The sequence below is a fragment of the Rhipicephalus microplus genome, chromosome 2 (genome assembly GCF_043290135.1).
Source record: "Rhipicephalus microplus isolate Deutch F79 chromosome 2, USDA_Rmic, whole genome shotgun sequence".
NCBI lineage: Eukaryota > Metazoa > Arthropoda > Arachnida > Ixodida > Ixodidae > Rhipicephalus > Rhipicephalus microplus.
The window spans coordinates 201,966,565-201,993,262 of NC_134701.1; the positions used below are offsets into that span (position 1 = coordinate 201,966,565).

Genomic DNA, 26,698 nt, shown 5'->3' on the forward strand with positions numbered 1-26,698 from the left:
CCGCAACCATCGTATAACGCACTCGATGCTTTTTCAATCGAGCTACGGTGACAGTCGTGACTTAGTTCACTCGTTGCCATGGTTAGGAGCAGCGCTGGCTTACATTCCTAGGTTTACGTAGAGATGAGCGCCCGATAAGTGGATGTTGGGACGACCGGCGCCGTCGTTCAGTTGGTACAGCATCAGTAGCATTATCCGAAGGATGCAGGCTCGGGCTCCACTGGTAGCCAGTTTTTTTCTTTCGTACCATTCAGTTTCTCCACATCTATGCCATCATTGCTACGATGCTTTTGAAACAGTACAATTAATGACCCCTATACTTTCCTTGGCTTCACTGACTCTTGGTTTTCTTTATTGTAAGTTTACAGACTTTAACGCACCATGAGACGTTAAGCCACCGATTCATCCTAATTACGATACCCGCCATACTTCAATAATTTGCTCCGTAGAAACTTCATGGCGACCGGCCATAAATGTTCGTATTGCTGCAGACGAACGAATCAGGAACAGTTTTACGTTCGAGAGAAGGAGGAAGAGAAGGAAGGACAGGGAGCAAGTAGGATTATTAGATTTAGAGCCAAATCAGTCAAGTTTTAGGTGTGCGAATTTCTAGTATTGCGCCTTGTTACAGAACTGCAGTTGAATGAAAAAATTATTTTGAAGATTACAACTTGTGAGAGAAAATTCTCAGGCGTTTAGAATTGTTATTTGGGAGCTGCGGCCAGATCTCAACAAAATTTCATTCTCAAATCTATCAAGGTGTTTCGGATGTTCCGGAGCCGAGAACAAATGATGTTCGCTACCCTATAGTCCTGCTTTATGACTTTCGAAAAGAAAATATTGCACGAATGAGATAGATATCATTTTGCGAAGAAGAAAAAAAAAACAAGAGTGCACACAGCATACAGTTAAGGTGCGAAATTCCGTCACACTGTCTGGCTCCCTATTTGTGCGTCGCTAACTAAGAGCATTAGTTGAGCGCCTAATTGACATCCACGCGCCAAAGGGAAGCTGGAGCCAGTGTGTGCCCATCTCCGTTGCTCTCCCCTAATCAAAGCTAAGCGACACGGAACGAGCAAAGCGCGCGCGAGTCTCCCTCATTAGTCAATAAAAGTCATCATACAGGCGAAAGCGGCCGCGATATAGCGCGGACGCAACGCAAACGAAGGCGGCTCCCGTCGGGCGCTAATGACTCGCCCGATCAGCGCGAGAAAGGAGCCATAAGCAGCCTTCAAGACTGAACTGGCCGCGTCATTAATGGCGAGACCGTGAACGCTGAGAATCTGCGGTGGTATAGCCGCTGAAATTCCGCAGCTCGCACAGCCCACCTCTGCTGGGGGCGCGAAATTGTTCGAAAAAATTACTTTGCCACGTGCGCACGTCAGCCGAAGTGAAGAGTAAATGCGAGGTGTATTCAGCCATTAAGGGATGTCTTGAGTATTTATTGCAGGACCTGCAGGACGAACAGTCGAAGTGCCCCAGGCACGCCGACCGACATTTCGAAACGTCGGCCAGCACGGTCTGAGGCAATTCCGCTGTTCATCCTGCTTATACCACTACGCGTGTCCCTATCTTTCCGCTCCCATCTTGATTAATGTTTCGGAACATGTAGTTTAGTTAACGTGAATAGTGTGGGACGCTTTCTGTAGAACGGCACGGTGGGTAGCGGCACAATTACCGGTTAGATATGCGTACGCCTCGCTGATCGCGCGTGTAGTACGTTAAGTTTGATCGATTTCAGGAAAGTTAACGTCGCGTACGAAAAATAAGCTGCCGTGTGTAGAAGCGTTCCTTGCGAAAACGAGTTCATGGCCGCCGGTTCATTTTCCGTGTACTGGTGGCCTCGTGTTTTTCAACTTGTTGAATACACGTTTCTGCGCATGTATACTTTATTTGATGAGGATATAAAACGCACCGAACGAGATAATAAAGAACGAAGTATCGAACGTGTTAATGATATAGGCTGAAACCTCAATATAACGAATTTAAAAATATCATTTTCGCAACAGACATCAGCAAAACGCTCGTACACTTGCGCGAGCTCGACTCTTACTGCTTTTTTTGCGTTGACAAGACATACACTCGAAATCAGCTTTACGTACTGGAAAATCTGTATTCCTTTACACTGATGCTTATTAGAGTAACACGATATCGGAGGATCTGAAAGAGTTAGCGACATGCCTCACTTTTCCTGTCACTTCAATTTTTTTTTACCATCGCCTTTATAGGTTTGTCTTTGCGGTGAAACTTCGATTTTTTTTCTCGGAATACAGGTTCTCATTATCGTAGTAACAGCGAGTATTATACGTGTTCTACATTATGCGTCTGCATAATGTAGAACACGTATAATATGTGGGAAAAAGTATGTTCATTTATGGTCTTGTAGATAACACCCTTTCGCGCCCATCTCTGCATTTGCGTTAAAAAAACACGTTACGAACACTACCGTGCTTTTCGTTTGTGTGCGACAAAGTTGCTGAAATTTTGTCTTACAGCCCATATATTTTATACCACCTGTTTGCAAACCACTAGACATTTCTCAACATTGGTAACTAAAAATGACAACTTTTGTGCCAAGATCTTTTCGGTTACCCTTGTTAGCTGTGGTTGCTGCGAGGTAATATGCTTCAGCGTGAAGCGTTTGATAAGTTAGCCAGTTGTGATTAGAAAGAGAATGTTGAATGTAACGAAAAGAATTTTTCCTATTGATATCCACTATTGAGAGGAAAATATCTATCGCGGTCGACATAAGTGCTAAACCGTTACATCAGAGAAATAACCTCCTGATGAAACTTTGATTTGATTGATTTGTGGGGTTTAACGTCCCAAAACCACCATATGATTATGAGAGACGCCGTAGTGGAGGGCTCCGGAAATTTCGACCACCTGGGGTTCTTTAACGTGCGCCCAAATCTGAGCACACGGGCCTACAACATTTCCGCCTCCATCGGAAATGCAGCCGCCGCAGCCGGGAATCGAACCCGCGACCTGCGGGTCAGCAGCCGAGTACCTTAGCCACTAGACCACCGCGGCGGGGCTCCTGATGAAACTTTATCTTTACCTTTACGATAGAGAGGGAGATATCTAATTAATTTGCTCAGCTGCTGTTGTTCCGATAGTTTAGAGGTTTGCAATGCGGACAAGCAAGACTACAATTTCTTTTTTGTTTTAGATCTGCGTTCAACTCGGTGGACTCACAAGACAAGCAAGTTAAAATAGGGTTGAACCTCGGTTGAACGATCAAATGCTCGCGCATTATTTTGTTAAATCGAAGAGGTCTGTAGAATCTAGGAAGACTTTTCAGTCCCCCGAAAGCTATTACTGCAAAGTAGCAACCCGAAAAAGCTATGGTGTCATTATGTCTTCTGCCATCAAACTCGTGCGAGCGTGAAACGTCTCTGAGAGCGGCGAGCACACGAAGCGTCTCGTGTCTGGGCAACGCCGGTCGGGCGAATGGCGACACAAAGCTACCACAGGCTGCCGCTATGCAAATATGTGCAGATCGAACGTATTGAGCCTGTGAGCAGGCCGTGCAAGCAAGATACAAGATGATGCGTGCCATTTGTCGCGTAAACAATGAAACAACGAAAACAACCACTATGTAGTACGGCGAGAGCATCTACAGTGTCAATAAACCCCGCTGTTGGCAGCACGATCTTGCAATATGTAAGAGCGCCACCAACGTTTGAACAGAGCCACCTAGATGGCGGGTGCGCCACGTATCGCGCCCGCTCTCTCGGAGGTCATGCTTTGAGTCCATAGTTCGTTGTATCAGTGTGGTGTGCTACCGCGTCAAAATAAAAGATGTGATTAAGGTACCTAGGTGTTTTCATGCTACAGTGTTGGAGCAGCCGTTCGAAGAAAAACCTATCTGTGGTAGAATAAGTGAAAAAATGGCGTTATTTCATAAATTTCAGTAAAACCTATTTTAAATAGGTTTCATGCATATTTAGTTTCGTTAATAGTAGTTGGTGACTACAGTTAACACTACACGTGCTTTCCGGGAGACTGAAATGTATTTCCGTTTGAGTTCCGTTTGATGGAGTTTTAACTGTATATAACGCGTACTTCATCCTCAAAACTCCATCTTTTAGCCGGTCAGTAAGACTAATGACAAGGCCTTCAAAGCTTTGCTTTTCAATTGACTAATCACTCCATCTGAGAAGCCCAGCATTTCTGTCGGAAAGGCACGCACACTTATTGCTTCGCATTGCTTTATATTTTCAAACTTTGAAGCTCAAGCACTGCTGTTATCAATGAAACAGGGATTGGATGCTGAAAACAAAAGAAGATAACACGTTCTCTTCGCCTCATTAGACATAAATAAGATGATTATGGCAAAAAAGAAACAATAAAGGAAGTCCAGGGTCAAACAAAAACAAGGCAAACATCGGTCAGGCCATGTGCCTGACATACTTGGACAGCAACAGCAGCATTTTTTGATTGAAAAAAAAAGGGGGGGGGGAGGGAGTTACTGGAGCTATCGAAGCTATTTCGAAGGAAAACGATTAGCTCGTTAAAAAGGAGCCATTCAAGGGGAAAAAAGGGCTTTCAATCACGCTGCCCCGGCCCCCATCTAGCTGCCATTGCTCCAGTGCCCTTCAGAAGAAGTTAGATTGGCACGATCAGGGCGATTATATCACGCTGGTCCAAAATGGACGAAGAAAAAAAAAAATGAAACAATATCACAGAAAACAAGCCTTTTCTTTTTCTTCTATTGGAACGACGTATGAAACGAACGATGAAAAAATAGACGCAGCGTCTTGTTGTGAAGAAGGAAGAAAATTTAAAGCATCGAAAAGTGAAGTAACAAAAGTCAAAAGAGGCTTATCGTAATTTCTCTCGACGTGCTCAGAAATCGAGCCGAATGAAGTTGATGCTGAGGCCACGGTCGTGACGAAATTCAAATCTCCCGGGTTTTCCATTAGCGTCGGCACGGATATTGGAACTCTGCTAGTGACACACAACGCCGAAAAAATCTCGCCGATGGCTTAGTGCGTGGGGCGTCTACAGACGCAATCAACACGAGAACGTTATTTCTTTTTTTATTCCTACCAAAAGGCTGCAGTAATAGTATACCTTGGGCAATAATTCGTGGAAAAAGCCTAGTTGCGTATCTATGTGCTCGTAGAGACGTATGCACGCGCCTGATATCAATACGTTTCAGTCAAGTCTATTAAAGCGTACTTGTGAAACGAATACAAACACTTTCAATGAAGTGTTCATAAGCACAAGAAATGTTTGGAAAGCGCCACCAAGTTCATGTTGAGTATCGAGAGATTTCGAGGTATAGGGCATACGCTGCATAAATTTGAACCCCCTCTGAGGTCATGAGAACATTTATGGGCAGCACAGTATCAGACTTTGTTTCGTGGCTTTGAATGACGTGAATGATGGAGCACATTGAAACTTCCATTTGATTCAGTCTATTGTGCCGTGTGTTGATGGCAAGATACAACGTTCGAGGTAGTTGTAGATTGATTGCAGGACAAGGAACACTTGAAGGCGAAACATCGCGGCCTGTCACAAATATGTGTTAACACTTGTACTTTTTAGTGGAGTGGGAGGACGAAAACAAAGACAAAGCAGACCAAGCATAACAGTAGCTTCTTGGCCATAATCACTGAGAAACAAGAACGTCCGCACTATAGTTGCTCAATGCATACACCTTTTCTGAGCTATAGTACAAGTATTTCAAGTCTAAAAGAAAACTAAGGACTGACAATTTTCTATCTAATCCATACCGACTGATATCTACGAAGTACATCCAATGTGGCACTTTCTGGGGCTGTGCTGGTGGTCACTATGTGATGCACGGTCGCAGTAGGAGTATTAATAGAACGCACGTGACGTCATGAACTCAACACAAGGCTGTAGCATAGTGGCCTATAGAGGACGTAAAGGCAGCATAAGCACGCACTAATGACGTCACTAGAACGTTATTTGACCTCTGTGCGTAAATAACGAGTCAAGCAGCAGGCGATGTACTGATAACACCAACGTGATACCACAAAGTTGGTGTCTCACCTTGTTGGTACAGCAACAAGGCTGTGTGCGTGACGTCAGTGCAAGCTATATATAGCATGAACCGACTTTAGACAGCTTGCACGTGACGTTATGGCCACGACTTCATAACGTCCTGGTTCCCCAACATGGCTGCCTTGATGACACAAATTCAGCATAATCCCATCACATTTGACCTTCTATAATAAGATGACGACGTAGCCAGAATTTTATTGCCTTCTGTCCGCCAAGAACAAAAAGAAATTCAGCGGAAAAAGTGCAAGTGATATAACGATCACACGCACGCATGGCGTCACAATCATTGCACGTATCATGCGTTTCACCGTCATGACGGTTTCAGTGACGCCAGTGCAAGCCACCTATTATCATAAGATTGCATAACCTAGGAGGTCGTTAGAGTAAAGTGGGCACTCACCTTTCTGCCAGACGATGCTCTGTATCGGGTGTCCGGCGACGGCACAGTGTAGACGCATCGTGCGTCCTGCTAGTGCCGTGATGTTGGCCATAGGTCGAACCAGAGGTCTTCCCAGGACGTTCAGCCTGGCTGTGTGCAAGACACGGCCGACGCCGTTGCGGGCCACGCAACTGTAGAGGCCACCATCCTCCACTCGGACTCCGGTGAGGTTTACGTAGCTATGAACCAGTCTGGGAACACAGAGAATTCCAACATGTTCAGCTACACCAAAACAAAGTTCCGTGCCATACAACCACTGATTTTTATTCGTGCAACATATTCATTGCCCAAACCCTACAATGACTGCCGCTGCAGTTTCAGCATTTTACAGATAGCAGCTTACTCGTCTTTATGAGCCGCAGTCTACTCGATTATTGCTTTAAAGAAAAGTATCGTCGTAAGAACTGACATATGAGGTATGCCATACAGGGCATGCGCTGCTCAAGAGCCTTTTCACAGGACCATGTGTGTCTTTGTAACGCAAGAATGCTTCATCTAGACATCAATTATGCTGGCCACATACGAAAAAAAAAAGATTGCTTAGCACAGCTGCCTTTGTTGACTAGTGAGAAGCATATTAATGATGCGTTTAAGGTTGCTTCAAGTTTCGATGTGACTTTTAAGGTAGACCAGAGTCAATTCTAAAGGAAAAAAGACTAAGACCAAAAGTTTATCTACCGTAAATTACTGATGTAGGCGGCTTAACTCACCGCTCCCCGCTGACGTAGTCCCCTATTCGGATATGGTAGTGTTCTGGAACGGGTGTTCCGTCCAGAGACCACGTGATTTGGGGCAGAGGGGTGCCAGACGCTGAGCATCTGAGCGACACGCTTCCACCCGGCCGCACCTGACGCTCAGCAAACACATGCTCAAAAACGGGCGCGTCCTCTGCAGAGATGATAAGAGATGGTAAAAAGGAAGTGTTACTCGTCTGATTGCATTCCTTGCATACTCATGTAACTTGAGTTGACTAAGGTTCTTCGGTGGGCTTGTCGGTTCGTGAACACTGTCACAGAAATGCGCTATTTACCGAACAGTGAAACAGGCAGCGTCGCTTCTTGTGTATTTTACCTTCCTGTAGTTTGCAATATTTGACCATTACAACATCCCACGCTTTAATTTATTAGGCAGAAGATCATATACATCACGCAGAAAAAATAAATGTTGGAAGACGCGTGCGCGCGCGCGTGTTTGTGTGTGTGTGTGTCTGTGTGTGTGTATGTGTATGTGTGTGTGTGTGTTTGTGTGTGTGTGTGTGTGTGCAAAATATAAAATGGACATTCGCTAGGCTGCATCGAAACACAACCAAATAATATTTTAAGTTTTAAGGCACGCTAACCTTACTTGTAATGAAATATGTCAATGTCTGTGAAAATTGTCAAGAACATTTTGAATGAGCGAAGCAGCAGCCAGGTAGCACGAAAAATCTACTGGGGTTAAAATCTCAGCAGCCAGGTAGCATGAAAAATCTACTGGGGTTAAAATCTCGTATTGTCACACGGTTGAATCTTCATTTAAACATGTTCACTTCTTCAAGAAAGCTATCGTACACGCATGCTTGAAAGATTTTACGTGTTGCTTATTAGAGGTAAGTAGTCCGAGATTGTTCAATTTGAGGTGCGATGTCTTTATAATAGTTAAATGCTCAAAAAAGAGAGAAACCAGTGAACAACACATCCCAAACGACGTGGGAGACGACATGACGAAGACATAGAATTGTCATTGATTGGTAAAACGGAAATAAAAAAATTTTATGGCAGCTTTAATTTCTTCTTCTGCATTATGTTGGAAGGTTAATATATCACCTATGCGAAAAATATAATCAACAAAAATTTACTGTTCATGTTACAACTTGAAAAAAGACAATTGCCATTCTTGAATATGCTTCTGATCTGACTCTGCTGACGCCTTTAATCTCGTTAAAGAGGGTAGTGTAATTTAAGGGCTCGTTTTTTTTTTATTTGTTGGAAATAATAATGATGAGAACTAACGAGCAATCGTATTGCTTCGATGACATTGTCATAGGACAAGGTAAGGCACATAAGCATCACTGGTTGATCGTATCTGAGGCAATGACGTCTTCCTTTTGAGAAGTGGCAGTGTATACATTAGGTGGGATAGGTAGGGAACGACTGATTTTCTCTTATGTTCAACGGCTCCAGGGTATTCGGCCGCGCGAAAGCAAAGCACTGTGAAATTGTGCTGGCTCTTTCGTAATGTCGAGCATGGAGACACGTGCCTGCTTGTGTATTTCATCTTCGTGTTACTATGAGTAGAAATACCAAGACTAACCCCCGTATTCACAAGTGCTCCTCGACTCGACTTTCACCCTTGACTTGACGGAGCTGCGCAACTGCGCCGCTGCTCGGATGAAAATGACGCTGCGCTACTCAAGAATAGCAGCGAATTGTCACTGATATGCAGTGGCTCGTCCTGCCCAGAGATGGCGCTCCCATCGGCTTTCTCAAGTGAAGGTGGAGCGTTGAGTGAAGGGACGTTCTAGAATACGAGGGTGAGAACTCATCGTAGAAGAAAGGGATCCTTTTGACACGTGAAGAGGAGGGCCATTGCGTTGCTACACATAACAAAAGTTGTGTGGGTTCAGACATGTGCAGTCTTTTCACATCTGTGCACTGGTTCTAAACCTTCGAAAACGGGCCTGTTGACTCAACAGCGGACCTCGTTGAAAGGCTTTTCTTTGGCTTAGATGAGCCAATGTCATCAAAACAACGTTTCACCCATGAATGAGAGCCCTCTTTCGCACTTTGGAACCTTTCAAAACGTCACAAACGCTAGCTCACAATGCACCCATTGAGATTGCGAGCCAGTTATTATTCTGGAGCCGGACACAATGCCTCGGCAAATCAGCAAGCTCCCATATTACAACTTATTCCATAGAATAGCACACGACGCAGCTCTCATTGAGACTCTTATCTCGCGCTCTTTTTATATAACATCGTTCTGAGGAAGAAACGATGAAAAGAGAAAATAGAGGCTTCGTTAGATGTACGAAGCCAATGTTTATCTTTTCACATTGCGTCAAGAAAGAGACCTAAATTGGCAATTACAGAAAGCTTACTAGATAGGGAAATGAAACTTGAATTCCATTGTTAAACTCCAGAGGCAGACAGCCCGCGACTAGTGACCATCCTTTGGTTAGTCGATCGCTCTATTCAATGAAGAAAATTATGGCGATTACTTTAATGAAGCTTGATGCAAAAGATACCCGTGGCAGTCTCCCTTTATTCTCGAAATATTGTGTGGACGCACTCGTGAATACGTAGAGTAATATAGAAATCTGAAAGCGAAATGAGAGTGTTAGCCCAAGACAAAGGCAGAGGACAAACAGTGGTTGCAAATTGGGCTGGATATTGCTGTCATGGAAACTCACGCATAGCATTGGAAGGGCTTGTGGGTATATTTTTTTATAATGAAGGTTATGACGTAAACCACCAGCTTGAAAAGAATATCAAATCGCGTTAAGTGACGGGTATGGGAATGATGGCATCAAAGCCAGCAAGGACTGTTTTTAGAATAAGAGGCGAGGACAATGTCCTTATTGTGCGAACGTCATGATCCGCATGGCGTTTTTGTTTTTGCAGTTCATACACAACCAGCATGCGTTGATAAGGACGGCATACACGGATAAAGCTGGCAGTGAATTAAACAAATATAGCTTACAGCTCTCTTTGTAGCTTGCAATTTTTAAAGCGATATCACACTACACTTTTCACTAGTGTTTATTGGGCGCCCCACCGTGGTGATCTAGTGGCCAAGATACTCGGCAGCTGACACGCAGGTCGCGGGTTCAAATCCCGGCTGCGGCGGCTGCATTTCCGATGGAGGCGGCAACGTTGTAGGCCCGTGTGCTCAGATTTGGGTGCACGTTAAAGAACCCCAGGCGGTCGAAATTTCCGGAGCCCTCCACAACGGCGTCTCTCATAATATTATGGTGGTTTTGGGACGTTAAACTCCACATATCAATAAATGAATCAAACAGAGTTTATTGGGACACCACAAAAGCACTGGTTATCGCTTCAACGTTTGTGACATCTGAGAAACAGACCGCAATAGGCACCAACATCACTGAAAGTTCAGTTAGTTGGCAGAAATTCGTATTAAAAAAAAAACACTTCCTCTTCTCTTCTTCAGTGTCCGCTTCTCTCGCGACGAACCGCTAACAGTTCACATCCGACGGCCTCTTGGTTTTACTTTTGATTGTGTTCTATCTGTTTCACTGTTTAAGCATGGTAATCGAATTGGTGGATAAAACAACGGAACGAAACAGCAGACAAGAAAACACTAAAAAACTTTAGCCTTAAAAGGTGGTCTGAGTTGCAGATACTGAGTGCTGTTTTCAGTTATCTTCTAATGACTACTCACAAAATTGTCAGTTCTATTTCTGTACTACGGCCAGATGCTCAGTCGTTTTTTATTTTGATGCAGGCTTGCTCTTAAGGAAAAGGTGCTTGAGTATTACGTGTGATGTGTGAGGTCTATCTCGTGTACAAGTGCCCCGCCAAAGCGTTCTATTGGCTAAGGTACTCGGCTGCTGATCCGCGCAAAGTGGGATCAAATCCCGGCTGCGGCGGCTGCATTTATGATGGAGGCGATAATGCGGTAGGCCCGTGTGCTCAGATTTGGGTGCACGTTAAAGAACCGCAGGCGGTCTAAATTCTTGGAGCCCTCCACTACGGCGTTTTTCTTAATCCTATGGTGGTTTTGGGATATTAAACCGCACATATCGATCAATCATCAATTATTCACGACTCGTGTATAAATTGAAGCAGTACATTGTTGAATTCGTTATTATCTATAATGTATAGTAGTCATAGATTGTCATGAGCCCGCAGTGAATTTTCCTAATGCTCTTTATAGCACAACACAATAACAGCGTGAAAAAAATAAACGAAGGACGAAGCAAGGGGACACAGACAAGTGAAGTGTTGGTTCATGGCTTATTTTCTTTAATTTTCATTGTCTCTGTGAAATTGGGTGTAATTAAACCAAAATACGGCGATAGTATACTCTCTATAGGCTACACTGCTGTCTCTCACTTTCTCGAAGCGCCCGCTGTACTTATTTTTCTGAGCTACCCCGACGCTAAGCAAGCCGCCGTACGCACTAGACGTCAATTCCCTCTGTTTATACCCCCCCCCCCTCCCAGCGATGTCATTTTGTTTAGGACAATATCATTTTTTCGCTTTTTGTTAACTATAAAAGGCTCTCAGAAAGTAACACCGACTTCGGCGCATCACGGGAGCGATGAAGTACCTTTAGCGAAGCCTATAACAGGAGTCACACTTTGTGTAGTTCTCTGGGGACATCACGAAAGCTTTAAGAAACATTCTATGGAAGAATAAATATATATGGTGAGAGAAAGAGTGAAACCTAAAGTAAGAAGACCACACGGAAAGACTCATAAATAAGCTTGCTATCAAATTAATTAAGCATGAGCAGGACCTCAGAGTTTTGGCCTCATACACGCTAATGTATATCACCCGGTTACCATGTTCGAGAAAAAAGCGTGAGCTAGACGTCTTTTTGTGGGCTCCTCCAAGCTTCGCAGTAATAAGGTGCAGGACTGAGCAAGAGCGCCAGACACAGCGAAACCTACATCGCTTTCTTTGCTGAGGTATGAACTTTAAAGATAGCATAATAACTAAAGATCTGATGTCCCAAATGTCGAACAAAGCTTCGACTTTGAAATGACTTTTCAAAAAAAAAAAAATAAAAAACTGTGAGTGCCACAGCAGCTGTCGTTTATACGAAAAAAAATATTTGATTATTTTGCACAGCTCCGTGGGGATTCACTAGCAGCAGGGTTATGTTGCTAGCGCCGTGCTTAGATGCCGAGCTTTATGACATTTATAAAATCATGTTCTGCCTTAAAAGACGCCTTTTCGAGCCGCTAACGGTGGCGTAGTGCACACATTATACTAGTAATCTGGAAAAAGTGAGGCGCAAATAGAAAAAGTCGCAAATAAAAAAACAAAATAAAGACCGTGATTGGCTTTCTTTATGGTAGGTTGCTATGTATTTATATGCGTGAAGTATAAAGGAACGAATAAAAAATGAACAGTATCTGCTCCTGCACTGCAGCTACATTGAGGACAGCGTTGCAAGCAATGTACTCACTACAAGCTGGAGTGAGTTCTATTAAGCAAATGATTTGCCAAAAGTGAATATGCATGAGACGCTTTCCTGAGTTGTTGCAATGAACTTTTTTTAGGGCTGCGATGACGAGGGGGCACGCTAGTTGAAGCTCAACATAGCCTCTCGATCGCCATTCATTACAACTGTTTCGTAAGCTGTGTTACAACACGTATATGACGCAGTTGATGTATTTCGACGAACTCTTGCGCAGAGGTAACAATGTCGAGCAGGCCTGTGTCTTACGCTGTGAAGATGGTGATAAGCAGGCGCCTAGTGAGGACTACGCATACTAAGCGTAATCAGTATATTTACATGAAAGGACTGCGCACACTGAATTCTTACACGAAAGTGTAAAGTGTAAGAGCACAATGATTGGCACGTAAGAACCGTTAACGTATGGGAAACTATGTCGTAGGCATGATTCACCTAGCAGATGGAGCGATAAATAATTGAAAAAAAAACCTCTAACCAATGCCTACAAAATAATGAAATATCTCCCCGAAGGGAACCCTGATGGGATGTGAAGCAGCAGCGGTGCGCACGGCGTTGACCTAGTCGAAACGGGCAGCGATGCGGGTTCTGAAAGGACGGTCTGAAGTGAAACTAGGTGTAGCCTTTACTCGAGTAAACGTTTCTTTGAAACGAGATACGGGAGGCGGGTTGGGTTTAATGTGAGAATCTTTGCTCATAAGCGAGCGGAAATAGCGTTTCCACTAGACGTGTGGTCGAGCGTTGCGGGCGCTGGAGAGCGTGAAGCGAGAGACGTGTGTTGCGAGCGGGCGGAGGAGCCGGCAGCTGCGGACGCTGCAGCGAGCGTGCGGCAGGTGAGGAAGAAAGGGACGTCAGTGCGCCACCGCGAATGAAGCGTGCGAGGGAAGCGTGACGTCAAGGCGCAACTGTGGCGAGACCTATTTGGCACCGCTCTAACACCTGCGATGAGAGGAATGTGTTGCGGCGCGTTCGAACGGACGCAAGTACGTATGGCGTTACACAAATGAGTCAAAAAGCCGCTTCCCATCTGATATCTAGCAGCACTGTTGAAGAAAGCCTTGGAAAGCTTTCTTCGTAAAGACAATGTCCTGATAAAAATGCTTGTTTAATACATCTCTCTCTATAATAAAGACTCGGTGTTGCTTTAGAGCAAATTTTACGACGGCGTGATATATATATATATATATATATATATATATATATATATATATATATATATATATATATATATATATATATATATATATATATATATATATATATATAGTGTGTGTGTAGTCGCGTGTTTTTGTGTTCATGTCTTCACGTAGGTCACAGCTATTACAGAGATGGCATTCTATTGATGATGTAACGCTAACACTGGTTGAACAGCCACACATTGTAGCCGCAGCGTTGAATATAAACAATCTTATTACTATGTCCTTTCTGCGAAGCCTCTAGGGACCAGCTAGGTCAATAGCACATCCACGAAAACAAAGCCGATTGGCAGCGGCTGCGTTCAGACAGACAGACAGACTGATTGGCAGATATATAAATAAATAAATAAATAAATAAATAAATATATATATATCCATTTCATTCAAAGAGATTGTGAAATAACACATAGCTTGCACAGTAAACATAGACATACGTGGCAGTCAAGCCAAACTGTACGCAATTGCTTCGTGGAAAGCTCGCGCTGAACAGTTCAAGCAAAAAGCTCAAAATAATCAGTCGAAGAAAGACCCGTTCTCGGAAGCTGTTTTTTGATGTGTCCCAGTAATATGACCTCACTTAGTTCGGAGAAAAGCTCAAGCGTGCCTTCCTTAATGCACCGTGAGACTAAAAATAACGCCGTTTCAAGACACATGTTTCGTGGAAGTTAACAAGGGCGAGCTTAAGTAGACTGCACTTTCTCGTAATGACGGAGGTCTCGGGACAAAAAAAAAAGAAGAGACAAGGCACGTCGTAGAACTATAATATTGAAGCAACAAATTTTGAAAGCTCACTTAAAATCGAAGCTTGTGTAGACAGAGCTAAGATTAAACTACATTTTCATCGCAAGTTTAATTAATGCCGAGAAAAATCATTAAAGAGGCAGTAAATAAAGAGAGCGCACGAAAAAACAATTAGTAAAGCCGGCTTGGTAGGTGACAGCACAGCACCGCTTCAGCTTGTTTTTGCCATAGGAAAGCAATAGCTAGAGAGATGGCGAGAGATGAAAGGCAGGTTGACCATGTTAGCAATCCGGTTGGCTACAAGCACAGAAAGCTGCGTGGAATAGGATAAGATAGCACTGGTGAGCACCCACCTTCTCGTCAACCTCATTGTGGTATGCATTTGAACAATTTTCCTTTTTCTTTCTTTCTTTCTTTCTTTCTTTCTTTCTTTCTTTCCTTCTTTCTTTCTTTCTTTCTTTCTTTTTTTTATTTCTTTCTTCAAATGGTGAATTTGTTCAAAATGGACGCGCAGGCACGGCTGAAAAACGTGTGGTTTTCATTTCGTGAGGCGCGGTGTAGTCATGCTATCAAAAAGCAATGAAATATACGCAGTTGAAACACAGAATTCAAGGGTAAACTTGGGTCATGCTATGCCTGCGAACCTTCCATCATGGTCCGTAACTGTCTTCACGTTTGCTAGCGAAATCCTTGTCACCTTATCCTACGATACTTACGGCCGAAATGAACCCGCAGGTCGCGGGAGCGAATTCCGGCTGTGGCGGCCACATTTTTGATGGAGTGCAAGATGCTTGAGGCCCGTGTGCTTTAGATTTAGGTGCAGAGCAAAGAGACACAAGGGGCTGAAATTTCCACAGCCCTCCCACTACGGTGTCTCTTATAAGCATATGGCGGTTTCGTGACGGTAAACTCCAACAAATATATATTGTTATTAAACCTGGATTGGAAGTTTCGTTGCGCGAACTGTTCTGATGAAAATAAAAATCGCCGATAGTGAATGAGTTATACGACACGATGGGTTTTCCGCTAATGGAACTTCGACTGAATTCCGGCTATATTGATGGCGTGCCGTACAATCACTAGTTCAACCTTAGTTCAATGAACACTTGAAGAAGTGCCGAAATAACATTGCACAAGTTTTCAGTGTACCAAATGATACAGCAAGGCCACTGCGTCAGAGAAGCTAACCCTTATTTTAAACAAGCACGCTGCATTGGATGTACAAATTTTCGTATGCATTGAACCAGAATTACTCCGAATGCTCTTCAAGTTGCGTTCGTATTTTAGTTAGACAGAACGAGTGGATGACGTGTATGAAAAGAAAAGAGCACGGTGATTTATTTAAAGGTATCGTCATAGTACGTGGCTGTAACACAAAGCCCACTCCTGGTACCCCGACTGAAGACGTCATGAAGTTTAGGCTTATTGCGAATGACAGGGTCATCAAATTTCTGATTCAAGTTCTCAAAGATTTTTTTCTGCACTCTAGCGATCTGATAGAGCTTTAAGTTAACCTTTATACTGAAACAATCTAGTTGAATTAAAAGAAATGTTCTTGTTTTGGTTGTTTTTGTGCATTCCTTTGCTTACCTTTCATTCATGAAATTCAAGAATATCAAGCAACATGGGCCATGTGTTATATGATATGGATAACACGCAACCCACTCGTTCAATTTTCGTTGCCCCGGAGATGCATCAACAAAACGGCGCGTGCACGCCTGCTTAAGGGAGTCAGTATAATATAACATGAATTATGTAACAAGTCTATTCTCACTTTTGTCGTTCTGACGTCCACGCAGTGGTGCATCTTTTTGAACAGGATTGAATAGTCAATGGCGTTAAAAATAAATACGATATAAAATGATTTATCATCGTTCATACTTTACGGCACCTGTCCGACTGAAGAGTCGCATTTAGAAGTATTCAACGTTTGAGTCTGACCTGACTTTTGTTTGGTAGTGTTGCGAGGAGTAGGATGAATCTCTACTACGGAAAAAGAAAAAAAAAACAAACTTTAAACGATACTGTTGTTCAGTTCAAAATCCTTCAGATGGCGCTAGGCTTTAGCGTTTTTTTTTTGAGGTCCACTTGGGTAGACTTTAGCGAGAAAGAAGACTGTTTTGTAGACGGTACGTGCTCTTTTAGTGAACTTGTTCAGTTTAAGCGCACTCGTGCCACTTGGCTGGGCTTATTTCAATACCGCTTCAACAGTCCGTTGCGAAAGCATGATGATGCGTTGCAGGAGATGCTCTCGGAGGCCTCGTAGAAAGAACCGCGTGGTTAAGGGCTGCTCCTCCAGGCGCCGCGGCTATTTCAGCTGTTTTAAGGCTGAGATAGCCGTGAGATAAGGGGTGGTGACGCTCATTGATGGCTTCGTCGCCGAGTTGAGTCAGTGTTGCTACTGCGTAGTGTGATGTTGTCATAGTGGGTTAGAAGAGTTGACACTGATATCACCCTGTATGAAAAAAACACTGGTTTCGAGGTGCCCTAAGATGTTAAGAAGGAAGCAGTTCGCTGCCGAAATGAACTTGCCTAATTAAATATTGTAGGTATACTGCCGTTTAATTGGCACTTAGGCAAACGCATGCTCCTATAACAAATATATCTGTTACAATAACTTGGTGGGCGAGTCGGTGCGTCCTAATGCAACCTGCGCAAGCCGACACACCCTTAAAACGAAAGACACACAAAAGAGCAGCTTGCACTACACTTTTGTTTCACACAGTCCACCTTTGAGGCAGAAACTAACACGGAGAAGGCGCGCTTGTGTGTGTGCGTTTGTCTGTTTGGTTTTACTTGTGTGGTAGGTTGCGCAGAACATTCTTTTTTTTTGTCATATATATATATATATATATATATATATATATATATATATATATATATATATATATATATATATATATATATATATATATATATATATATTCTTTAACACTAATTAGTTAGAAATATATCCTCGATTTGAAATAATAATAATAATTATTATTATTATTATAATATTATCTAGGGTTTTACCTTCTGAAACCATGACATGATTATCAGAGACGCTGTAGTGGAGGGCTCCGGAAATTCTGATCATTCAATATGTTTAACGTGCACTGGCATCGTACGGTACGCGGGCCTATACCACTTAACCTCCATCTAAATGTGACGGCCGGGGCCGTATTAAACCCCCGACCATAAGGTCGACATCTGAGCACCATAGCCACTTATCCACCGAGGCAGAAATACTTCTAAAAGTGTTTATTTTTTTATCAGATCTCCATTACATTCGAGCCAACGCTAACTACTGTTGGGCTTAGGGCTATTTGCGGTGTTCTCTACGAAAACACACTATCGCTTGGTAACACCACTATAAAATACGAAACTGCGAATCATTATCGAAGTAGTTACCTCCAATGACGAGCTGCGCCGATCCCTGTGCTGAGTCCCTGTCGTTGTAGACGAGGCACTGGTACATGCCATGGTCCTGCCGCTCCACGACTGATAGGTGAATCAGGTCTCGAGACAGCATTGTTATCCTCGACGAGGACCCGCCGGACGCCAGCTTTCCGCTCTGTCTTCTTCCATAGGACATGGTCGAACCCGAAACGGGGTGGCCATTGTGCGTCCACAGCATGCCGTGTACAGGGTGCCCGACCACACGGCAACTCATGTTCGCGCTCCTGCCGACGTCTACTACTTGTACTGGTGGCTCGATGTGGGCGGACAATGGCACTGAGTTCAAAAAAAAAAAAGCGGAGTGTGGTGAATTTCCGCAAGGAAGACTTGTATTGTCACGCAGCGTCTAATGTAGTGTGGCAAGGGCATAACAATAGGCAGCTTTTACTTTATCACATTGCTGTGAAAGCGCATAGACTTATTATCTTTTAATACCTAACGGCTAATAAGTATCGGCTAATGCTAGTTTTGTGCGAGCAGGGACGTTAGGCTTCGTAGAAACTTTGGACATTGTCTTCTTCCACAGTTGTGTATGTTAAGTAGTCTATATTAAATCTCAATTACGTAGGCTAGTAATATAGCTTGTACGCCCTAGTTTACAATACCATATGTATTTACTCCACTGCTCGGGTAAAGTTAGATTGTTTGGAACACACAAATACTGTTTGTCAAGCCCAGCTTGTTTCCTACAAAAGTGGTTATTTTGAGTGGTAGCGAATCGTTTGTGAAACTTCATCTCCTTTAACGATGGCTTTTTTTACGGCTGCAGTGCAAAAAATTATCGCTATTATGGGCAAACACACGAGCTTGAGTGTTTTTAAGCACGAGAACAATTTCTTCCAGCTGAAGACAAGCACCATTGCATCGAGCAATAATTATTGAAATACACCCAAAAACTGATTACGAGTACGTAGCAGGAAGGAGGGAAAGCTGCTCACAGAAAATAATCTCTTACCCGTAACCAACAAGTCGGTGTAAGCCCTGTCTTCACCGGCCGAGTTGTTCGCCACGCACAAGTACTTCCCGCTGTCCAGTATGCGGGCGGCGTGCAAGAGCAGCGTGCCACCCGGCAGCATGGACACCCTGTCGGAGGCCTTCAACGGTATGGCGCCTTCGACGCTGCCGGACGAAGAGCCGTGTAGCATGATGCTCTCTCTCACGACGCCATCGACAACTCGGAACCAGTGATGTCTGGGTGGTGGGTGTCCCTGCGCCAAACAGGGCAGTACGGCACGCTCCCCCTGTTCCACTTCGAGCTCGCTGCGGTACTCGGCCATGCGGGGTGGAAGCTGGCTGTGGGGCTCTGAGTACAAAGGAAGGGAAGAAGGAAGGAAGGATGGTCTCAGAGTTACAAAGGTATGTTTCAAAAGAAGACAGACACTCATTGGTCAACTCAAACTATCGGTCGCTCGGAGAAGACGTTGCCGAAGGGGTCGTGAACCACTTTTTCGAGTAAGAACAGCCACTCGACGAGGTAATATTAATTGCTGCTCTTGAGCAAAGACAAAATCGAACGGCCAGGTTTGTCTTGAGACGGTACAGAAGGAGGGAGAGCGGCATTGCAATGAAGGTAATATCTTTTTGTCTGCATTGGGTAGGAATGTGTGTCTGACCACGGCTGTAAGCAGACAATAAATTTTTTCATTGGATATACTACAATAAACGGCAGTACATAGAAGAATTTGCCCACACAATCCTCATTACACTTCAAAAAGTTGTGGCCATAGTTGAGAAATTTCAGAATATTCAGATAAAACCAACACGTATGGCAATTTTATTTTTTCCTCAGACAATCAAACAGTGGATTAGGTTAAAAAAGAGGAATTTTATTCAGTGCTATAGCCCCATGTTTCAGCGTGAACGAAAGTGTACTGATGAGTAAACAAAGTTGTACTGTGGGTGGGAACCAAGTCGTAATATGTCTGCGATCAAATTTGTATTTCATTCATGGATGTAATTCACACCCATTTAACGCCTTTGGACGCTGCGGGGTATCTTATGAATAAAGAATAAAGAATGACATCAGCACCGGAGTTGATTGCACCACGAAGAAATCACCACGAAAATTTCTCGAATTTGTCAGAAGCTAGCGCAGTTACTGCGATTTGTGACGTGCGTTAAACGTTCTTTTTGCGTCATTCTCGTGCCCACCAGCGCAGCTGGTAGCTACACAAAAATAGGGATGGCACAGGGGAAGTAAGTTACATCAGTGCGTGGGGTGAAATGACCTCGCTCTCTCCCGCTGTGATTCCTGAGCGGGAGTGTGGCTCACTGCGTGATGTTTAACAGACTGTTCAGCAAGGTATATGAAAACTGGTTGCGTAACTTCCATAGAAGCCCATGCATTTATTAATTGGCAGCTCGTTACGACGTCGCCATCAATGTATAGAGCGGAAAACATACAGATAACGACAAATAAAAATAAAATATGATGTCGCAACCGGAAGTGATGGCGACGTCGTGCATTTGGCCTACATATTTGACGCGAAATTAATTTTTTTTCTCAATAGATGACCTTACATGTGAGGTTAAAAATACGTGATATTATTGCGCCTTGTGGCTCGCTGATTGCGTGCGCGACATAAAAGAAAGACCAGCAAGAAGGACTGAGGAAGCGAAGTTGTTTTATTCGTGGTTTTATATGGTAAAACTTCGCAGATGAAATTGTCACCCAACTTTTCACGTGCACAACAGCATAATAGTCCGAGAACTCACGTTACACTATCGCGAAAAACCACTGCAGGGAGACAGCAGCCTTCAGAATATCTCTATGCCAACCGTAAAATACAGCACCTCTTTGCTTAGCGTGTCGCATTCACCGTCACCAAAGGCGAGGGCATGCCGGCCGTGTGCCAGCGAAGACATTCGGTGGTCACAAAAGCAGCAATCTACACAATCGGTGAGCTAGTACAGCTCAGAATTGTCACGCCAGTAAACATCACATAAGTAAATTATTAAGCTATGGAAGGTACGCACGAAACCACCACGCAAAAGTGAGCTGGCAATGTACTTAACTAAAGACAAGCTATGATATCAGATTGTCTGGATACAGACCCAACATATGGTACTCGACCAAAAATTAAGGCAATTAATGTTTAGCCGGGTGTTAGATAAATGTTAAAATAAATTATTAGTTGACTTTTGCATATAAAAACTACGAATATTTCACAAAGAAACTGTTTTGAGGTTTTAGTTGTAGTTTTTTCACTCCTCTTCACCTAGTCGCATTTTAATCGTCGAAAGGCGTTGATGCCTGTGGCAATAAGTTTTCGACACTTTTCGTTCCAAGTTTCGCGACTCGTATGATTTGACCACGCTCTTCAGTTCGACACCGGTAAGTAATGGCACCTCGTGGTGAGAAGCACATCTTATTCAAAAACCGCTGTTTTTTGTATGTCGGCTCTCAGCAGATAGCTCATTTGTTGTGTGACGTCAAACAATACACGTCAGCAACTCCGAAAAAAAAGGAGCATAGGCCTTTGTATGGAAAGATGGCGCCAGAAGAAATACCAACATATATACCACTCCACTTTCGAACTCTTCTTGCCGCTCACGACTGCAAGATTAGACGGAACTGTTCCTAAGTATCTGCTTTGCACATGATTTTATTTCACTAAGCCCCAGGTGTCACTCGCAACTTTTGAAAGCCACAAGTTAGTCGAAAATTCCCCCCCTTAAGGACTAGTACAGCTATTCTGACCACAAAGCATGGTTACGTAAAGTTCTTGCCACACATGCGAAGCACTCTCAACTCCAATAAGCCCGCGTTTAGAAAAAACACTGTTAACACAGGTGATTTGGATGGCTCATGCAAGAAATCTATATGAACCTTAATTTTTCCGCATATGAATTATTGTATGCAAGCTAAAAAACGCACCCACATTGTTCTGCTTTCATTTGCTGGTTCCCCGCTTAATCGAACTGCTGTCGCGGTTTAAAAGTTGAGTGCACCAAACAGAATTCGCAATGATGAGCTACCGTCTCTCTCCCATATCTGAGTCAGTACTTTCAAAGCTCTAGATAGACTAAAAGATCGCCCTTTGTCGGAACAAAGGATTCTGGGTCATTGGCAAAGCCCAACCTCAACCCAGAAGGCTTTGAATGCTTTATTACGTTTTTTGGGGACAGCTGGCCTTAAAGGCAGAAACCAACGTGGTATTCTCGTTAATTTTCCTGCTCCTCTTTGGCTATATTTTGTCTTCCATCTCTCTCTTCGTGACATTTTTTTCTACCATCTTTTATTACGCTTTGCCTTCTTCCCCAGCATAGGGGAAGACTGTGCTGGGGAAAAACTGGATAACCTCACTGTCCGGCCGCTTACTTAACCCCCTCCTCCTCCTTCTCCTCCTCCAGTCTTTATTTTGATGAGATAAAGACTTGTACTTGAGGAATAACACTATGTGTACAATCTACTATTACATGCGTGAAGTACCATGTATAGTACGCCTTCCTGATGAGACCAAGTTTAAATTGAAGTGCAGAGTTTCAGAAATCTCAAGGACGCCCTGTACTTGTCAGAGTGAGGATAACGCAGTGAAAGTCGTTGTTAAACTCGGGAATAGAACAGCTCGGCTCTCACATCGACAACACCCAGAATAAACTTGCGCACTTCAGGCAATGACGAGACGTTTTTCTCCGCATGAAGCTTCAAATCTACTCCAATTCAAGTCACGCTGTGGGCTCCTGATACAATGTTTCCCAACGAAGACCTTTATTGTCCACGACCTCAAGTTTCGCCATTCGAGCTTAGCACGTGCTCTTCGCACTCCTGATGCTATTGTCTGCCACGCATGTGGCCGCGATATTACAAAAGCCTCTCCCCTCAATTCCCCCCCCCCTTTATAAAAAAAATCATGAATGATACTGCCGAGTCGGCGTAACGGTCCTTCAAAGAGTGCGCTGGCACGACCATTTAGAAGGTTCATTAATTAAATGACTGCGCCATTCTGGCGAGCGCGTTATTTTCGTATGCGCAAATGCACGTGCCGTCTCTCGAGGGTTTCTTAATCTACGGTGCGTAAGAATGCCGCTTGCTCCGTTGTCGCGGCTCACTCAACCAGTGACAGCCGAGGTTAACGAAGGTCTGTGCATACGATTCCTCACTTATTCTTTGAGTGACAGTGCACGTTGCTCTCTTCTCGGTCGTTACTTCAAAGTTTGCTTAGGCACTCTCCTATGTCTTGCTAAACGCATTCTTTTCTGCGCCTCGGACTCGTTTTAGATATGCCATGGTTCCTGTTTTAAATTCATGCCGGAAAGTTTATAAAGGGCTTTCAGTTAGAATGCTTTCTATCCTTCAAATAGATCACGTCAGACGTTAAACTTTCTTTATTCCTGCATTCAACAAGATAATCTATGAAGTGAGACAGCTTAATGAAAGCACGAACTCAGTGTTTTAATCCTTAATGTATAAATATGAGGCATAAGTTTATAACAAAAAAACATCCTAAGATAGATAGATAGATAGATAGATAGATAGATAGATAGATAGATAGATAGATAGACAGACAGACAGACAGACAGACAGACACACAGACAGACAGACAGGTAGATAGATAGATAGATAGATAGATAGATAGATAGACAGATAGACAGACAGACAGACCGACAGACAGACAGACAGATAGATAGATAGATAGATAGATAGATAGATAGATAGATAGATAGATAGATAGATAGATAGATAGATAGATAGATAGATAGATAGATAGATTGTTTCATTGCTGAGCTACTGAAAAAAGTTTTCTTTGTCAATTACACATTCAGTGGCTAAAAGGTCACCATAAATGCATTTTTTTTTGACAGGAGCTACTGAATAACAATATTTGTGTATTTATTTATTCGTTTATTTACAGCAAAGATGAATCGCAGAGGGCGTTAGTTACGAAGACAACACGCACAACTCCTATATATAAGGGTAGCGTTATGATTACATTGATTATACGATCTTAGCTGTTGTTTAAAAGAATAACTATTCGCAGTTGTTCAAACGCTGACCAGTTTGTACATTAGCAAATAATTAACATTTAATTTGGCATCCAAATTAGTTACATTTCTGCCGTGTTAATATTTCACTCTAAATAATTTTTTTAGACACAACCTCTCTGATAAATGTACAATGTGCAAAGATTGCTAATCGCGTAAGTTTTCAGTGCCAGCAGCATACTGTACTCGAGAATAATGGTGTAGGATTATGACTGCACGACCACCATTCCAAAGCGAGCGTAAAACATTTTTTGTGGCCTTGGATACATATAAGTTTGTTCTGTATTTCAAATGCCTGCAAGACAGAGAGGCACTGCTGTAAAATTTAGAATTGATGTAATTTTTCAATAGATATTCTAAGCACAGCTGCAAACTCCATGACTTCTTTAGCAGAACTTGACATGGGGATCCACATACTGTGCACGTGAATGCAAAAAATATTACATCAGTAAATATTGTGTTTTGTTGAAGCACCAAGTAGCGCTTACGTTGTATGAACCTTGAACTGCAAGGGAACAGTAAATGGAATCGTATGTCATAAAATGAAGAGCAAATGATGCGAATGTTGTGGCATGCGAACGACAAAGCGCGCATGCAGATCGTAATATGAGCAAGCTTATCTCAGATTTAACTTAACGATAATGGTCGCTTTACGTATTTCTGCCCCAAGTCTTCGTGTAGACAAAGAGTTGCACATAGTTACATAAAACAAACGCAGCAGGAATCATCAGAGAGGTACAGAAAAAAATAAATCAAAAGTGTAGACAATACGTCAACTTGAAGCGGTCCAAACCATTAAAAAAGAGAGGATATTGAATAGAAACAAGCATCCCGTCAAGACTTATGAAAGAGAGACATATGCCTTGAAGAACATAACAAGACAAGAAACAGTGCAGAGTACTCGGAAGAAAACTCTTGATAAAGAGGTACGTACCAATTGGCACAAAAATGTTAGTATACTGCAGAAAATTGAGAAGCACAACTCAATCTTCTCTCCGATGCTATTAGTGGTTTTATTTACTTTGAGTGACGTAGGCTTTTTTTTTCTTTGCGCCAGTCATCGCCATTTTATGGCAGCGAGGCGACCTCTCGTTGGACCCTCATTTTGAGACGGGCAAGTGGTCTGTCACTTTCACGTTACTCCAAGTTTTTTTTTTTGTGATGATCTTTGCTTTTCTTTTCGCGCGTTAGCGTAAACAAGATGTCCAGCGCAGGGCCAGAAAGAAAGGTCTCTTCGATTGGAAAGGAAACGATGCATTACAGCCACAACTCGAAACTCTCCGGAGATTGGCGCGTTCGTGAGAGTATCAAAAACTCGGCCTCGGTGCCCCGAAGACCAGCGATAGAAGCGTGTGTCCTGCACTGGATAGGCTCGACGATTGTGTTGATCGAGTTTCCACGAAGGAGGTTAACCTCCTTGATTTTCACGCGTTACCGCATTCAATACAACATTGTAAGGACAGTGTGTAAAGAAAAGTTTAATCTAAACAAGTAAAAATGTAACAGATTCAATTAACGATTAATTGAGCCGGTGACATTGTTTGAAATAAGAAGTTAGACGCAAGAAGGTATAACATGGAGAGAATTGAACATGCTCTAAAGAACAGAAGAAGCGTCAAAACGGTGAAGCGGATGCTTGGGATAGGCAAAAACCAGATGTTAGCATTATAAGGGACAAAAAAAGGCAAAGTAACTACCAATACGGATAGGATAGTTAAAGTAGTGGAAGAGTTTTAGTGATTTGCACAGTAGCTGGGACAACAACGACCACAATGTAAGGACTAGCAGTAACCTAGTTGACATCCCACCAGTAAAGACGGCAGGAGTCAGAAAAACTTCGGAGGAAATGCAAAGAGGCAAAGCTCCTGGTGAGGATTAGGTAACATCAGATCTGCCGAAAGAGAGAGGACAGATTGAGTTAGAAAAACTAGCCAACCTGTTTACGAGGTGTCTTCTGACAGAAAAGGTGCCAGGAGCTTGGCAAAACGCTATTATCATCTTAATACATACGGAAAGGGACGACAAAAAACTTGAACAATTACAGGCCGATCAGCTTGCTCTTCGTGGTATACAAGCTATTTACAAAGGTAATTGCTAATAAAATTAAGACATAACAATTCAATCAACCAAAGGAACAAGCATGACAGGCTACTCAAGAATCGGTCACATTCACAACCTTCATAGATTACAGGAAGGCATTTGATTCAGTAGAGAGAGCAGCAAAAGTCATGCAGACACTGCATAATCAGGGCGTATACGCAAAACGTATATAAATATACTGGAATAAATCTAGAGGATCAACTGCCATCATAGTGCTCTATAAAGAAAGCAAAAGAATATTCATGAAATGTGGGTAAAACAAGGGGATACAATCTGCCCTGTGCGCTTACAGGAGCTTTTCAGAGGCCTAGTATAAAAATAGTTAGGGGTAAGAGTTAATAAAGAATACCGTAGTATCCTGCGTTTCGCTGATGACATTGCACTGCCGAGTAACTCTCGGGACGAATTGCTATGCATGATTACTGAATCGGACAAGGAGAGGAGAAAGGTAGTTCTTGAGTTTAATCTGCAGAAAACGAAAATTATGTACAACCTCGGAAGAGAAACATCGCTTCGAGATAGGTAGCAGTGCACTTGAAATTGTAAAAACGTCTACTTATGACAAGTAGTAACGGTGGAGCCGAACAACAAGATTGAATTAACTAGAAAA

General features: G+C 43.0%; 1 protein-coding gene across 2 annotated transcripts in view; it reads right to left on the reverse strand.

Moving 5' to 3' along the window:
• Positions 1-26,698, reverse strand: part of LOC119169596 (cell adhesion molecule Dscam1-like) — a 212,616-nt gene that overhangs the window by 53,812 nt on the left and 132,106 nt on the right. For both annotated transcript variants that reach the window (XR_012893883.1, XM_075887259.1), the window contains exons 6-9: positions 18,959-19,306; positions 17,956-18,279; positions 7,189-7,366; positions 6,440-6,669 (exon numbers count right to left, since the gene is read on the reverse strand). Coding sequence is in view for 1 of the 2 variants with exons in the window: in XM_075887259.1 (XP_075743374.1) it covers positions 6,440-6,669; positions 7,189-7,366; positions 17,956-18,279; positions 18,959-19,306 (1,080 nt within the window). In the remaining variant the exon portion in view is untranslated. The remainder of the gene's footprint in view (positions 1-6,439; positions 6,670-7,188; positions 7,367-17,955; positions 18,280-18,958; positions 19,307-26,698) is intronic.